Source organism: Lynx canadensis, chromosome D2, assembly GCF_007474595.2.
Source record: "Lynx canadensis isolate LIC74 chromosome D2, mLynCan4.pri.v2, whole genome shotgun sequence".
NCBI lineage: Eukaryota > Metazoa > Chordata > Mammalia > Carnivora > Felidae > Lynx > Lynx canadensis.
In genome coordinates this window covers 55,375,526-55,391,581 of record NC_044313.2, presented here as the reverse complement: position 1 = coordinate 55,391,581, position 16,056 = coordinate 55,375,526, and the positions used below count along the sequence as shown (strand labels likewise).

The 16,056-nt window shown below is 55.5% G+C and overlaps 1 protein-coding gene across 2 annotated transcripts in view; it reads left to right on the top strand.

Annotated features, from left to right (window-relative positions):
- Positions 1-14,011, top strand: part of SLC29A3 (solute carrier family 29 member 3) — a 43,304-nt gene extending 29,293 nt beyond the window's left edge. For both annotated transcript variants that reach the window (XM_030334891.1, XM_030334890.2), the window contains exons 4-6: positions 3,194-3,420; positions 6,719-6,881; positions 11,763-14,011. In XM_030334891.1, coding sequence (XP_030190751.1) covers positions 3,194-3,420; positions 6,719-6,881; positions 11,763-12,417 — 1,045 coding nt within the window. In that variant the 3' untranslated portion in view covers positions 12,418-14,011. The remainder of the gene's footprint in view (positions 1-3,193; positions 3,421-6,718; positions 6,882-11,762) is intronic.
- The last annotated feature ends 2,045 nt before the right edge of the window (positions 14,012-16,056 follow it).

Below are 16,056 nucleotides of genomic sequence, written 5' to 3'. Positions count from 1 at the left end.
GCTGTCCTGGGCCTTCTTCCTGCCCCAAGGATCATGTTAAAGCTTTTTGGCATTGGTCCGCAGCCTCTCTCTCCACTTGATTTCCTTAACATTTATAACCGTAAACTGGAACATTATGTTGAACCAGGCTGTGTGCCCTTGCTAGCTCTTATCTTTGGGGTGTTGGGGCAGTTCCAGTTGCTGGGAGAGGGTGGGGGGCACGGTGTGACAAGGTCGAATGTGTGGAACTACCCCAAGCATCAGAGCTAAGGCCTGACCGCAGCCTCCAGGGCACCTGGTGTGCACTTACACCCAATACTCTGGGCCCCCAGGGGCCCAAGTGCCCCATCTGCTGCCCATCAGCTCCTGCCCAGGGTGAGGCCCCTGCAGACCCTGGGAAGATGCATCCTGGTGTGGGGTTCCCCAGGAGCAGCCCCTGGAACAGGGATTTAAGTGAGAGGAGTTTACTTGGGAAGTAGAGGTAGAAGAATGGAGAAAAGGGATAGAAGGAGAAGGCTGCTAACACAAGATGCCTATCAAACCAGCTCCCATAGAGAGTGACCCAGCTGGACCTGGGGACTCTGGGAGCCAGTGTGGAGCACACACCTGAGGGGGAGGGAGCTGGGGTGTTTATCCACCCACTTCCCCATCATTGGTTGAAAGCTGCTCTTGGGGCATGTTAATTACCTGTCACTTGCAGCCTGCTTCCTGGTAGCGCAGGGCATAGGGGTGGAGCATCTAACCATGCTGCTCCCCAGCTAGCAACCCTGAGGTGCCTCTTGGTGCTAGTTGGCATTCTTGGTAATAAACAGTAGTGACCTGAAAAGGGATCACATTGTCGGATCTAGGAGATTGCGTACGTCCCCAGGGCTCTCCTTCTCTTGCACCATCCCTGGGCTCTGTGTGTGTGTCTGCCTGGCTTCATCCCAAATGTGATCTCTCTCCGTGCAGCCGGCCAGGTGGCAACCAGCAGCCCCCAACACGGTCATGGCAGAGAGTGAACTTCTCTCCACCTTTCGGTCCTGGGGAGGACTGGCTGACCCCGCCTGGCACACGCGCCAATCCCTAACCCAGTGCAGCGACCGGTGGCATGGGACGCTCCAGTCACCCCAGACCCACTCATCACGTGGGTGATCATCATTTGTGGCTGGGTCAGTGTGGACAATATGGCGGGCCACCTCTCCAGAACAACTTGGCACACAAGGAAGAGGGTTCTTCTTTTTTTTTAATGTTTATTTATTTTTGCGAGAGACAGAGACAGAGTGTGAGCGGGGGAGGGGCAGAGAGAAAGGGAGACAGAATCCGGAACAGGCTCCAGGCTCCAACTCAACCGACTGAGCCACCCAGGCGCCCCAGGAAGAGTGTTCTTTGGGTAAAGGGATGCTGGCAGACGAAGCCTGCACTCCAACTCTATACCCTACTCTGGAGATCAAGTCTTGGCACTTAGCAGGGAGGCAAGACCCTCCAGGATAGGGCTCTGCTTCTCTCCAGCCTCTGCCCCCAGTCTCACCTGCACCCAGAGGCCACTTCAGTTCCCTGAACGTGCCGTGCTCTCTCTCTCACAAGCCGCGTGTGCTCACAGCCCGACACACCTTACACTCCAGCTTAGCACCTGCCAAAGGACTGTGTGACACCCAGGGTGGGTTTGGTGCCCCCTTGGACGTGCCCAGGATGCCCTGTGGCCCTCCCGATGGAGCACTGTCCCTTGTCTGTCCTGTGTCTGTCCCACACAGCACAGCGCTTGACACACAGTAGTTGCCCAACACACATTTGTGGAATGAACACACCAGAGAGAAGGGGTGTTAACAGAGCTTCAGCAGACCCGGGTCCTCATCCTCGCTCCCCACGGACTCATGCCGCGACCTTGAACTGCCTGTTCGCTTTCTCAGGCTCCCCTCTGCCCCTTACAAAGCAGAGGCAGCACCTGCTCTCCCTCCAGCGAGGATCAGAACGAGGATCAGAAAAAACTCAAGTTAGCCTGGGGCCACAAAAGCACTTTGAAAAATCCTTGCTTCTCGTGCTCATCATTTCACACCTATTTATGTACATATATATGTATTTTTTTTCCTTTTTACCTTTCAGGTCTTTCTTTTTTATTAAAAAAAAAAATACCTGTGTATAACTAATCTGGCTTTTCTCCCAGCCCTCACCCACTGGTTAGTGGGAAAATTAAGCAAACATCCAATCCGGCTTAAAGCTTAGTCTAATCTGATGATTTAAACAGCCCCTTTAGATGATATACTCCCTGGAATAAAAATGTGCAGTTTCTTAGAGAGCCAGCCTTCTCTGTTTCTCCCTTCAGGGCAGTGTCTGGGCAGATGGGGGCTGGGAGGAGTGTATACCCTACTCAGTTGGGGGTCCGCCCTGGGTGCAGTAGCCTGGCATCAGTGGCTGCCCGTGACAACTGAGACCATCCCAGGAGAATCCTTCAGTTCTGGACCACCCGTATTTCCTTCCTTCCGGGGACGTGGTAGGGTGTCATTCTGAGAGCGCAGACTAGAGCCAGACCTCCTGGGGTCTCAGCCCAGTGACGTGGAGCAAGTTCTTCAGCATCTCTGACCTCAGTTTCCTTCCCTGTCTGTGCAGGAGAGGAGAGAGAGCCTGTCTTATGGGGCTGGCGTGATTCAGCAAGCCAGCACATAGAAAACATTTCGAAGAGTACTTAGCACAAATTAAGTACTCGCTGGGTGATTGCTGTATGAGGATGATGATTTTCTGCCCTTTCCCCTCCTCCCCCCGCTGCTAAGTTTTGGGAGAGGGAAGCCCAGAGGGTGGTTGCTCCGTGGAAACATTAGACAGACCCTGTGGGGGCTCAGCCCTGTGGTGGGGGAGTGGGGACTTGCCTCGAGAGCCCCCATGTCCTCCTGTCCTTGGACCTCACAGCAAGATGAAAAGAAGCAAGATGACAAGGAGCATTTTCCCTGAGCTGATACTTCCCCTTGAACTCTGCACCCTCCCCTCTGCAGAGCCTCCCTTCGGGTGGATCCATTCTCCTCCCTGCTATGCAGATGCAGAGGCCAAAACCAGAGTCACTGACCCAAGGCCACAAGCTAGTGAGCCAGAAAGGCAGGATTCAGGCCCAGGCCTCCAGGCTGCAGAGTGGGCCGTCCCAGCCACTGAGCTCACCTGCTTCCCTTGAGAACCTTCGCCAACCCTGGTCTGGCGTGGGAGGCCCCGAGGGGATCTCTGACCGCTTCTGGCATCCCCACTCCAGGGTTCCGATTCGTGTCCGTGTGCTGGCCTCATTGACCGTCATGCTGGCCATCTTCTTGCTGATGACCGCGCTAGTGAAGGTGGACACCTCGTCCTGGACCAGTGGCTTCTTTGCTGTCACCATTGTCTGCATGGCACTCCTCAGCGGCACGTCCACCGTCTTCAGTAGCACTGTCTTCGGCATGACTGGCTCCTTCCCCATGAGGAATTCCCAGGCGCTGATATCAGGTGAGAGCTGGGCTCCAGGCGGCGGACGAGGTCAGGCCCCCTGGGAGTCACGCGGTGGTGGGGGGTGGTGAGGGGAGGCAGAGGGGAGCATGCAGTGGTCCTTCCAGAAAAGGAAACGACTGTTAGCTGTGTGTCCACTATCTGTTACTGAGTAACAAAGCACCCCAAAACTTAGTGGCTTCAAACACTAACGGTCATTTCTTTGGCCCACACATCTGTGATCGGGGCAGGAGTCGGCGGGGACGGCGGTGGGCTTCCCCGAGGCATGGTGCCTGCTGGGTCTCTAGAGTGAGCATCCCCGGAGACCCAGGCAGAAGCATCATTTCCTTTCATGACTTAGACGAGGAAGCCATTTAGGCCCAGTCTACCGTAGCCACGAGCCCACCTGGATTTGAGGGGAGAGGACACAGACCCACGTGTGACAGCGGGACAACATGAAAATCATCCTGTAAGGAGAGCAGGCGGGAGGGAAGCCAGTTTCAGCCAATTTTGGCAAGAATGTGTGCCTACCAAGCGCCATCTCCTGGGACCGCATCCCTTCCTCCCCTTCCTCCCTGTCCCTGCGCCTTCTGTCCCCTTCCGTCTTTCCTCTTCCTTCCTCTTAGCTCCTCCCCCTTTTCTTCCTTTCTCATTTTATAGAAGACCCTATGTGCCAGGGATTCACAGATGAACAAGACCCAGCCTCTCAGCAGCCGATAGCCTGCCTAGCAAATAAACACCTCCATTAACCTTGAACTCGGGCATCCTTTGGGGACGCAGATGTGTGACTCGGGCCAACCCCTCTGGCTGAACTTTGATGCCGATCCTAAGCCTGGTGTCCAGGCCTCGGCAGCTCTGCTCCCTCGCTCAGATGTCCCAACGAGATAAAAAGGAGGTGGGTCAGTAAGAATCTGTGCTTTTGCAGAAGACACCATCCCGTAAGGCAGAACCAGGGACCCAGCTGCCCTGTTCGGTGTCTGGGCACGTCCCTGTTGTGTGAGGGAATGCCGTAAGCATTTGCCCACCCGAGAAGAATTTCACGAAGAATCTGCTCTGTGTCCACTAATTAATCATGCCAGGCTGTACGTGGCAGGGATGACAAATACCTTGCACACGTGTGTATCCCCACTCCATGCCCATGCCAGTGCCAGACATCACTAATAGATCCGCACCTTTCCTCCTGAGCCTCTGAGCCCTTCTCAACTCACCCACTAGAGGTGTTCGTATCACCAGGTCGGAGTTCAGATGTGAGCTCAAGTCTGTTTGCCATTTTCGCCATCAGATAAGGCTTTTGGCTGTATCCCGGGAAATCCTGGGGCCTAAAGGAAAATAAAGGGGACCCGTTGCCAGGTTTCTTTCTTTCTTTCTTTCTTTCTTTCTTTCTTTCTTTCTTTCTTTCTTTTTAATGTTTATTTATTTATTTTTGAAAGAGAGAGAGAAAGAGAGCACAAGCCAGGGAGGGGTCAGAGAGAGAGGGAGACACAGAATCTGCAGCAGGCTCCAGGCTCCGAGCTGTCAGCACAGAGCCCTACACAGGGCTGGAACTCAGGAGCCACGAGATCATGACCTGAGCTGAGCCAAAGTCGGATGCCACCCAGGAGTCCCTATTCTAAGTTTCTGGAATACAATCGATAAGCCCCTAGCAGTGCTTCAAGAAGGACACGCCTAGCCTGAGGGAAATGGCCCTGATCGTTGGATGTAATCTCTTCCGTCACCAGAGTCTCCGAAAGGAGTCCTTGTCCCCTCCTCTCCCTCCATCCTGCAAGGGGCCTTTCAGGTACAGCTGGCCACCTGTGAATCTTCTAGAAAAGGGGACTCTCCTATGAATTTTTCAGAAAGCCCATCTTTGAAAAAGTGGAGAATTCTGGTACACAGGCTTCAGTATTAATTACCCTGGGCCCTAAGCCAGTATCATCACTCTGTGGCGCCCCCATTGGGTGTCCCTCCCCCTGGAAAATCGGAGGTGGCCCCCTCTCCCAGAGACCCCCCACCCCCCCCACCCCACCGGCCCCCATCGCTTTTCGTCCAGAGGAGCCCATCTGTGAATTCTGTGTGTGTTGGCATCTGAGGAACAATTCATTTGTTTTGGACTGGTGTTTTTTTTAACCCCCTCATTTGCATGTATTTCCATAACTGATGAGATAAAAGGAGGGAGTCATGAAAGATGAGCTCCCCGAGGCCTGGTTTGTTGTTGATGATAATATTGTAAATTCCCTACAAGTTGGGGAGAGAGAGGGAAATCAATAGGCAGTGATGTTAAGATCTCTTCCTCAGGGCAGCCGGGAAGTGTCTTACTGAAGTTTAGCTCCATTTCTTACAAAACACCCAGGTGGGGATTACAGCTTCTCGGAAGTTGGCTCCCTCTTGGCAAGGGGTTTACCCTGTTGTTGCCGCTTTGATGTAGGAGGGACAGAAATAGCCAAACGCTTAACTGGGAATCAGAGAGGATTGATAGGGCGTTTCTGTGTGCCAGGCACCCTTCTGAATGCTTTATGTGTAGTAACCCTTTTTATCTTCACCACAGCCCTTTGAGGTGGGTATGAGTAGCATCCCCATTTTACAGATGAGGAAATGGAGGCACAGAGAGGTTCAGTGACTTACTGGAGGCCACGCCGCCAGAAGTGGGAGAACCAGTATTGGGCTCAGGTGTTCCGGTTCCAGAGTCTGAGCTCTTCATGACTGTGCTAGCTTTCATTTCTTTGCAATCCTTTTAAATCCCAGTCTCTGGCCCACCCAGGCTAAGAAGGCTCACCCTGAGGCTAGGGAGAAAGGGTGGTCCGTCAGGGCAATGGGCTGTTCCCTGCAGAGCCACAGAGGTGTGTCGGGCAGAGTGTGGGCGAGGCCCTACACTGTCCCTCCCCACTCCTGCTCTGTGCAACAGTGGGCAGAAAAGTGCCCCCTGATCAGAGCTGTGTGGCAATGACAGAGCAGCCCGTGCCCACGCCGACCGGCTTGCTGTTTGCGTTTTGCACGAAGCACCTTCCTGCCTCCTTGAGAATCCGTATCCCGATCCCCTGTTGTGGGCAGACTCATCCATTCAGCCAGGCAGTGCAACATACCCACCAGCCCTCCCGTGATGGATAGGACGAGTATTAGCCCCATTTTACAGACTGACAAGCCATCTGCCCGGGAGCCTGACACCCCACACGGTCATAGGGTGGGTGCTCAGGCCGCGCTAGGATCCTGGGAGAGGCCGCAGCCGGCTCTCAGCAGGGGGAGTTTTTTTATCTTGGTTCCTTTAAGCCTGAGCAGAGAGGGGGCGGGCCCGGGACGTGACCGGGAGGGTGGACCCACGCCCACCTTCTCGTGCTCTCTGCAGGAGGAGCCATGGGGGGCACCATCAGTGCCGTGGCCCTGCTGGTGGACCTGGCCGCGTCCAGCGAGGTGACGGACAGCACTCTGGCCTTCTTCCTGACCGCGGACGTGTTCCTGGGGCTGTGCGTGGGGCTCTACCTGCTGCTGCCGCGGCTGGACTACGCCAGGTGAGGCCCGCCTGTGCCCGCGCCTTCCTCTCGGGCCCGGCTTCCGCCTTTCAGTGATGCGCTCGCGGTCTTCCGCCCTCCGGGTGGGTGTCCGCTTTGTTTTCTCTTCCTGCCCGCCGCCCCGCTGGGGTGGGAGCCCCCCCCCCCCCCCGGGCAGAGACAGTGTGGGTTTCGCGCGGTGCCGCACCCCGGAGCCCCGAGCTCTCCCCGGCTCGTACTTGCCCCATCCATCGGCCGGGCCAGTGGATCCGGGCGGTGGGCTTTGCGCTGCCCCCCGCCTCCCCGCCCGGCCGGGGTCTGCCACGTTTCGGACGGGGATGCCAGGCGGCGGGAGTGGGACCGAGGGGAGATCACGATGAAAACCAGCTCCGTTCGCCCAGCGCCCGCGCTGGCTTCTGCCCTGTGCTCGGCCCGGCCTGACGGGCCACCTCTCATCCGGGGCTCACGCACCTGTTCCTCGTAGGGTGCGGCACTACGCTTTATCACGACCGTCCCCATTCACACACGAGAAACCTGGCTCCCAGGGGCTGAATTTCTTGCCCGAGGCCCACAGCCGGCCAGCAGCAGAAGCAGGACTCAACCCCGACTCCAAACCCGCGTTCTATCCTCTGTCTTCCCAGGCCTGTCTCCACCCTGCGGCACGTCTCTCCTTACTTCCGTCCTTCTCACGCTTTCTCTCTCTCTTTCCCCCTTTTTGTTTTCTTTCTCAAGTCCCAACTTTATTTATTATTTGTTTGTTTATTTAAGAGAGGGAAAGGGTACTCACAAGCGAGAGAAGGGGGATAGAGTGAGAGATAGAGAATCACAAGCAGGCTCCACAGTCGGTGTAGAGCCTGACACGGGGCTCGATCCCACCACCTTGGGATCATGACCTGAGCCCAGATCAAGAGTCAGATGCTCAACCGACTGAGCCACCCAGGCGTCCCTCCTCCTCTTTCTTTCTTGCTTCCTGCTGTTCTTTTAAAAACAACCCTTAACTCAGCTTTTTTTCTCGGCTTTTATGCTTTTCAAGGCCTCTTCATGTAGGAGATGGCAGGAATTGTCTAGCCCATTCTCTAGGTGAAGAAACCGAGGCAGCGAAGGCCGGGGGAGCAGCCGGTGGCCCCACGGTGTGGGAACTGGCAGAGCCCTTCCACAGGACCTCATTTCCACAGGACCCCATTTCCACAGGACCCCATTTGGTGTGGCAGCACTGAGCTAAGCGGTTTACACGCGTTTCTTTTCTTCGTTCATCATGTGCGACAACTGCGTGCCGTCGTGACTGCCCTCCCCCATTTTACAGATGAGTAAACTGAGGCTTTGGCAAGTTAACAGAGATGCCTGGGTTGCCCACCTGGTGGGTCACAGGCTGGGATATGAACCCGGATTTGTTTCCACAGCTGTGCCCTTTGCGCCACATCATGCCGCATCCCCGGCTTGTGACTGCGAGGGTCTTTCGTCATCACGCCTTCCTCCTGTCCCGCTGAGAAAGTCTCCTCGGTGACCCCCAGGGCCCCCTGCCTTCACCAGAGTCTGCCGAGGCACATGTTTCTTTCTCCAGTTGAAGGACCGGTATCACTTCAGCAGGGCTCAGTGGCCTCCCGGGGATGAACGGGGACCGAGCGCCCTCACGCTGGGTGTCCCAGGTGGCCACGGACCCGTGAGCCTACCCACCCCCTCTGCAGCACCTTCAGGGCCCTTCATCAGAAGTTGCCTAGTTGTGCTGCACGGCACCGTCCCTGTGATCCCTGAGGTCTGGCTGTTCACTGTCCCCAACACCACACACACTGCCTGATACCTCGTTGCTGCCACTGAGTTTACCTTCGAGTCACAGAGTGGACAGAAGGCAGGAGCCTCCCAGGGCCCCTGCTCTTTGCCTGTGTCCTGTTTCACGGTGCTTCGCCTGGGTCTGTTTCCAGTGCGGTGGCCAGGCTTCCCCGTTTGCCCGGGACGGAAGGGGTTCCCACGATGGGGGGCTTTCGGTGCTAAAACCAGGGCAGTCTCAGCAGAGACAGGGGGTCACCCTCGTTTCCAGTCTCACGTGGGCAGGCCAAAATCCTTTCCAGCTGAGCCTGTGAGACAGGGAACGCCCAAGGGCTACGCCGCCCCGTGGAAGCTTCTCTTTCTTTGCTGACTAAAACTTTGGTCAAGACTTCTGGGTTGACAGAAGCGCATCTGAGGACGGGGCTTTGGAGACACGGGTGCTCCCGGAGCTGCTCAGACTAACTCGTAGTTAAAAGGGAGCCCACGGGTGCCGCCCCAGGAGGAACGGAGCCGCAGGGCCGTGTGGGAGACTGCTGGCTGGGGGAGGGGGGACATGAGACAGATCTGAAAGAACTTAATGAGGAAGGGCTTTGGCCAGGGGAACTTGGCGTGGAGCTTCCCCAGAGCGGACTTAAGGCTGGGACCTGCTGCTGAGTAGAGGGGGAAGTCAGAAAACTCCTTTCCCTAAATAGTGGTTGTGAAACAAGACAGAGTTCAAGGCCGCAGTGCCCAGCGCAGCACCGCATGGAAATGTGACTCGGAGGAGGAACCGTCCCGCCAACTCGTTTGTCATCTGTAGGCACTTAGGATGGGTGGACCCGCAGGACGCTCGGCAGCTCATGGCTGCAGCGCTCCTCCTGCTACTGAGGAGGAAACTGAGCCCAGAGAGGGGAGTACCTGGCCTAAGGTCACATGGGGAGAGAGAAGTAGGGCTGAAACCAAAGCCAGCTGCCACCAAGCCACCCACCAAACCACCGCTTTCCCAACCCCACCCCAGGCCTTCCGTCTGAGGTGCGATCACGTGGTCAGCCTGTGGCTCCTGGCTCTCAGACACCTGAGGCCCAGAGAGGTTGAGTGACTCGGGCAAGGTCACACAGCAAGATAGCAAGGCCAGGTGACCCAAGCCTTTTCTACTCTGGTCAGAGGAGCAGAAATCGAAAATATTGATAATATTCAGTGTTGAGGATATGGGCGGGAAAGACACCTGTATAGGCTTATTAGTTACAATTGTGTTTTGAAGGGTCACTCTGTGCCTGGGGGTTTAGCTGGAAACAGGCAAACAGGGTCCTTGCCCCAGGGAGCTGTCTTCTATTGGAGGAGCCAGATGATAAAACCAGTAAACTCATCTAATGGTTACAAATCGTGGTCAGTTTTTTCAAAGAGACAGACGATCGCGTAGCGATTTAAAGGGGCAGGTTACTGTCGATAGGGCGGGGGAGTGGGACAGCGCAGAGACCTGTTTGCCTAGCAGTTTCCTGATATCTTATCAAAATGTTAAAGGTCCAAACCTTTTGATCCAGAAGGTCGTCTTCTAGAAATCTGTTCTACTGAAACATGAGCATACATGCACAGGGTGTCTGTATAGGATTATTCATCGCACTGGTATTTGCAGTAGAGAAAAATTGGAGCTAACCTAAATGTCCACCAGTAGGGGAGCAGTTACATTGTATGTTTATACAACGAATTACTGTGAGCTACACAACAGAGAGGCATCGAGTCACGTCGAGTCACGCGTCTTCATGGTAAAGACAAACCACCAGATCTTGTTCTTAATGCAACTATGTGCACGCATTTAGGTATTGCGGTTATGTGCGTATTCGGGCAGTCATATGATGTATTTATATACACGACCTATAAAATTTATTTAGGAATGTTCCTGTTGCAGAAAGTTTTACAACATGTATAGCTTGATCCCACTTTCCTTCCCTTCAAAGAAATGGAACGAGGGGGGCGCCTGGGTGGCTCAGTCGGTTAAGTGTCTGACTTCAGCTCAGGTCATGCTCTCACAGTCCGTGAGTTCGAGTCCCGCGTCGGGCTCCGTGCTGACGGCTCAGAGCCTGGAGCCTGCTTCAGATTCTGTGTGTCCCTTGCTCTCTGCCCCTCCCCCGCTCACACGCTGTCTCTGTCTCAAAAATAAATGAACATTAAAAAAAAAAGAAAGAAATGGAACTAGGAACTGGGTGTGTGTTGGGGAGGGGGGTGTCGGCACCCCCATGGAACAACAATAGACACCAGGCTTTTAACTGTCAGTGCCTCTAAGGAAAGAGACCCAGGGTGGAAGTTCTCATCCTACTCTTGTCATTTTTCTTCTGTGTTATTTGGTTTCATTGCAAGAAGCATGTGTTACTTTTATAAGTCTAAAAAATTTTTTTTCATTGTTTTTAAAATTTTTTTTAATTTTTTTTTTTTTTGAGAGACAGAGTACGAGCGGGGGAGGGGCAGGGAGAGAGGGAGACTGAATCCACGAAGCAGGCTCCAGGCTCCAAGCTGTCAGCACAGAGCCCTTCGTGGAGCTCGAACCCGTGAACCACGAGATCGTGACCTGAGCTGAAGTCGGACGCTTAAGTGGCTGAGCCACCTGGGCTCCCCTTAAAATATTTTTAATGTTTCTTTATTTTGAGAGAAAGAGAGAGACAGAGACAGAGTATGGGCAGGGGAGAGGAAGAGAGGGAGACAGAATCCGAAGCAGGCTCCAGGCTCCGAGCCATCAGCACAGAGCCCGACGCGGGGCTCAGACTCACGGGCCGTGAGATCATGACCTGAGCCAAAGTCGGACACTCAACCAGCGGAGCCACCCGGGTGCCCCTAAAAATTGATATTTTAAAATGCTATTTTATCTCCATTTCTTCTCCAAAGCAAACCAAAACCAATGGCTCGCCAGGAGGCGATTACTGCTGCTTTCCTCCGTCCCTGCTCGTGGCACGGTCACCTGCCTTTCGGGCAGCACCAGGACAGGCAGGCCGGGGACTGTGCAGGCCCCCCTCTGGCCACCCCGAAATACATACATCATCGGAGGGCATCCCGAGGCTGCCGGCCATCTGGGGCTTAGGCTTGAGGCAGGGGCCTACCTCGCCCCTGGAAGTCCCGGGTGACCCTGCTCTCAGGGGCCCTCTGAGCACGAGCCCTCTCCCCCTGCAGGTTCTACCTGAGGCCTGTCTGGCCGGCCTGTGTGTTTCCCAGTGAAGAGCAGCCACCCCAGGACTACCCCAGCGCCCCTTCGGCAGCCCCTGGATCCGGCGAGTCCTCGATGCCGCCCCTCCGCCCCATCCTGAAGAAGACAGCCGGCCTGGGCTTCTGTATCATCTACCTCTTCTTCATCACCGGCCTCGTCTTCCCCGCCATCTCCACCAACATCGAGTCCCTGGACAAGGACTCGGGCTCGCCGTGGACTACCACGTTCTTCGTCCCCCTCACCACCTTCCTCCTGTTTAACTTCGCGGACTTGTGTGGCCGGCAGGTCACGGCCTGGATTCAGGCGCCGGGGCCCAGAAGTAAGGTGCTGCCCGGGCTGGTGCTCCTCCGGACCTGCCTCATCCCCCTGTTCGTGTTCTGCAACTACCAGCCCCGCGTCCACCTGCACGCCGTGGTCTTCCGGTCCGACCTCTACCCGGTGTTCTTCACCTCCCTGCTGGGGCTCAGCAATGGCTACCTCAGCGCCCTGGCCCTCATGTACGGGCCCAAGATCGTGCCCAGGGAGCTGGCCGAGGCCACGGGGGTGCTGATGTCCTTTTACGTGTGCGTGGGCTTGGTACTCGGCTCGGCCTGCTCTGCCCTGCTCGTGCACCTCATCTAAAGAGGGGCGATGGCAAGGACTTCGGTGCCGTGTGACCCTCGGGAGCCTCAGGGAGATGGGGAGCGGGGGGCCGGGCCGGGCTGGGGCAGTGTGCAGGACAGAGCTGCAGCTGGGCACGCCTAGCCCTTTTCTAGCTGCTGGTTACATTCCATCTTGTTTCATAGCCTCTTCGGAACTTTGTTGCCAGTGTTGACTCGGGGCTGTTAACGAGGCCAGTGCCGAAACCGGACCACAGGCCCTTTGCCTGTCCCAGACTTTCTCCCTCCAGAGGAGAGCAAGATGTGACAATTCCCAGTCCTCCCTATCCGGGGCCGGAGGGGGGAATGGGAATCCCCTGGAATGGCCAGTTCTCAGGCCCGAGACCCAAGGCCTTGCGGACCCCCGCTTTCTGTGGGTGAGAGTGCGCCCACCAACCAGACGGGGGACCCCAGAAAGACAGGCCTTCCAGGAACCCTTCATTCCCTAAACTGGGCCTCCGGAAGTCATCCCTGTGCTAGGGACTGAGGATGTCAGGCCTGCGTTTTCAAACAAGGATCCTTAAAGTGGTCTGTGGCTTGCGTCAGGGTGGGGTCTTTTAAATGTCCGTGTTTACAACATGTCAAGGCCATTGGTTCAAGGGCATAAATGCCTGGATATTCAATGAAAGCCAGATTGGTGGCTGTATTAGTTGGGGTTTTGGCAGGAAACAGCCTACTTACTCAAACTGGATAATTTGAGAATGTTTGAAGAGTGGGTGTAGGAATCCTAAGGGGTTGTGTTTTATATCCCAGAAATAGGAAGGTCATTCTACCTCCAGCCAGGGCTGGGGGGCAGGGGGCGTATCCAGCCCACCGTGACCCACGGGAGGTGTATTCCCTTGGTTCTTCTCTCCCTCCCGTCTCCTCGAAGTCCCCTGTGGACTGAACCACAGCCACGGAGCAGGCAGAGAGGTAGAGCCTCGGCTGGAAGGACAGAATGTGTCCCGAGTGGGGCCATCGGCCCCTCTGGCTTTCATAGATTTACTTAGTATTCACATCAGTACAGCTCTGAAGCTTTGACCAGCAGTACTCGGTGCTACCCTGGCCTGGTTTGTCCCAGATAGCTGGGTGTCTTGAAGTTGTTGTTTCAAAAGGCGACCCTCAGATTGTGTGGCCCCCACACGATCTTCTGACACGACTAGTAACTTACAATTTACATTTCTTTCAGTTCCTCGAGGGCTTCTGCAGGGCTGTTCCTTGGGGGAACGGGCTGGCTTGGGAATCAGAGAGAAAGGAACTAGACCAGACCAGGAGTTCTTTCTTGAGAGAGTCGTGCAGAGAGAGCAGAGCTTGCACCCCAAGAAGCAGCAATCCTGAGAGCCATAAATCAGCCCGCTCCTTCTCTGAAGGGCTCGGGCGCCCTGGTGTCCCACAGACAGCCGACCGGCCGGGGAAGCAGCCGGTAATCCACCCAGTGGGAGCAGCTTATGTTCCCCACCGGCTCAGGCTAGTACGCACTCCCTCTCTTCAGCCGGAGAATTAAAATAGACACCTTGAAAGGTTTTCTGGAACTTGGTGTCTTGAAAAAATAATTTTTTTTTTAACTAAAAATAAATTCTCCCGTCTTCCCGCCCCTTGCAGAAGCCTGAAATCTCCCTTGGGTTTTTTTTGTTTTTTTTGTTTTTTTTTTTTTTTTCACCGACTTTAACGCTGGTGGTCCTTTGGGGCAGTGGTCTGGGTGGTGACCCATCACGACCTCAGGTGTGTTACAGGTGGGTGGCATGTCTGTTTTAAAGTAGAACAGCGGTCTCTGAGCCTGGAGATGGGGACCACCTTGGCCCAAACGAGTAGTGGGGGCTCAACTGGAAGGAGTTAGTTCTCAGAAGTCGAAGCGGTGTCCCTGTTAGGGAAGTGATGTGAAATGAGTGCGGAGTGCCGGGGGCAAGAGGGTGGCCGGCTGCAAGGATGCAGCCCTGGGGGCACGGGGGACATGCCAGCTTCCTGGGGGGGGGGGGGTCGTGGCAGAGGAGGCGTCGGCTGCTTGGCTGGTGGGAGTTACCCAGACTTTTGCTCACTGTTCTTTGTTGCCCACTTTAGTGGGCATTTCACAAAGGGTCATTCCTTCCCGGGCAGGGAGGAAGGAGACGAAGGCGGCATCGCCCTGCAAAAGGGCAGACGGTGACGTTCAGACCCCGTTGTCCCCGGTCACTATACTAGCTCATGGGGTTAGTCTCCCGTGACCCCATCAGGCTTGTGGGACTAGTTCACATGCTTTGGGGGAGTGAACGAAACTTGCTAAAGAGAAGGGGATTTTTCAGTGTGAGGGTGGGGGAGTCCCCCAGAAGCTGGCTTTGCCTAATAGTCTCTGATTTAGTCCCACGCGCCAGTTTTTAGTGCAGGCCTTCATATACCTTCCAGACCATGCACAGCTTCACTTTCCTCCTTTTATTCTACGAAGAAAGCCGGAGGCAGCTAAATTAGCTGACCCTTCATCTAGCGGTGACAGGTGCTTCTAAGAACATGCTTGTTCCTACAAGAGGGGATATTATTAGCAAAGACTCTTCATTCTGCTGTCTTCGGCCCAGTGCTCCCTAGAGAAGATTTGGGGCCCCTTAATCAGCTTGGATGTGATGTGGGAAGAGGTCACTGCAGGACCCCGGCTTCTGAGACAATGTAACGCTTTTATAGAGAACTCCCAAGTAGAAGAAAGAGGCCCAAAATCAGTTGAGCGATTTTATTCCAGTGGAGGCTAAATTTACAGCCCAGGCTTACCTATCTGTCTGTTTTCCGTCATCACTTCCCTGGTGACAGCATTGTCAGGGCCACGGCCCCGGGTCACCGCTGCCTTTCACCCACGGCCAAGGTAGGCCCGCTTCCTAGTTCATCTTTGACCCTGGCAGGATCCCAGAACGAATTCCGGTCCCACAGCAGGTGGAGGCTGGGAGTAGTCAGTTGGCCACAGACCCAGGGTCCAGGGCCGCCTTGCCACCAGCTGCCCAGAACCCCTGGCCCAGTGCTGCCCTACGTCAGGCACTGTACCCCAATTACTTTCCCATCTGTAGATGAACACCGTGAGGCTCCGAAAGGCTAAGTAATTTACCCAAGGTCATTCAGCTACTAAGTGGCCTAGACAAGATTCAAACCTAGGCCTTCCTAAACTCAGGTCCTCGCCTGCCCTGCTCTCTTGCTCCCCTGGTTGAACCTTGATTTTCTCCTTGGTTCTTCATACCCGTCTCCCCCCCTCCTCACTCCGTGGCCTGGTGGGAGCGTCACGCCAAGTAGATGTATTGCCCAGAACGCTGGCACCGGCCCTCGCCTAACTGATCTGACCAGGCCCCCTGCTGGACTGGGTCCCCGCGGGACCCACCACAGGACCTTGGGCTGCTTCCAGGCCTTTCCCGGTTCAGTCCACTCCGGTCCCCAGCCCCTGCCCTTCTGGTCCCCACGGCCCCTCCTCCGCCACACTGCACCTGCTGCTGAGGTCACCCCAGCGTGGCTGCTTGCTGCTGCACCATCCATCTTTGGACCCAGGGTTGTAGGAAGTTTGGAGGTCAGGAAGCCCTGCTCCCAGCCCCACCAGGCACTGGCTACGTGAGTCGCATCGCCTTTGGTGCCGCACTTCCTTGTGTGTAAAGGGGATGATCAGAAGTTCCGGAATGTGACCGTCCACTGTGCCACGGAG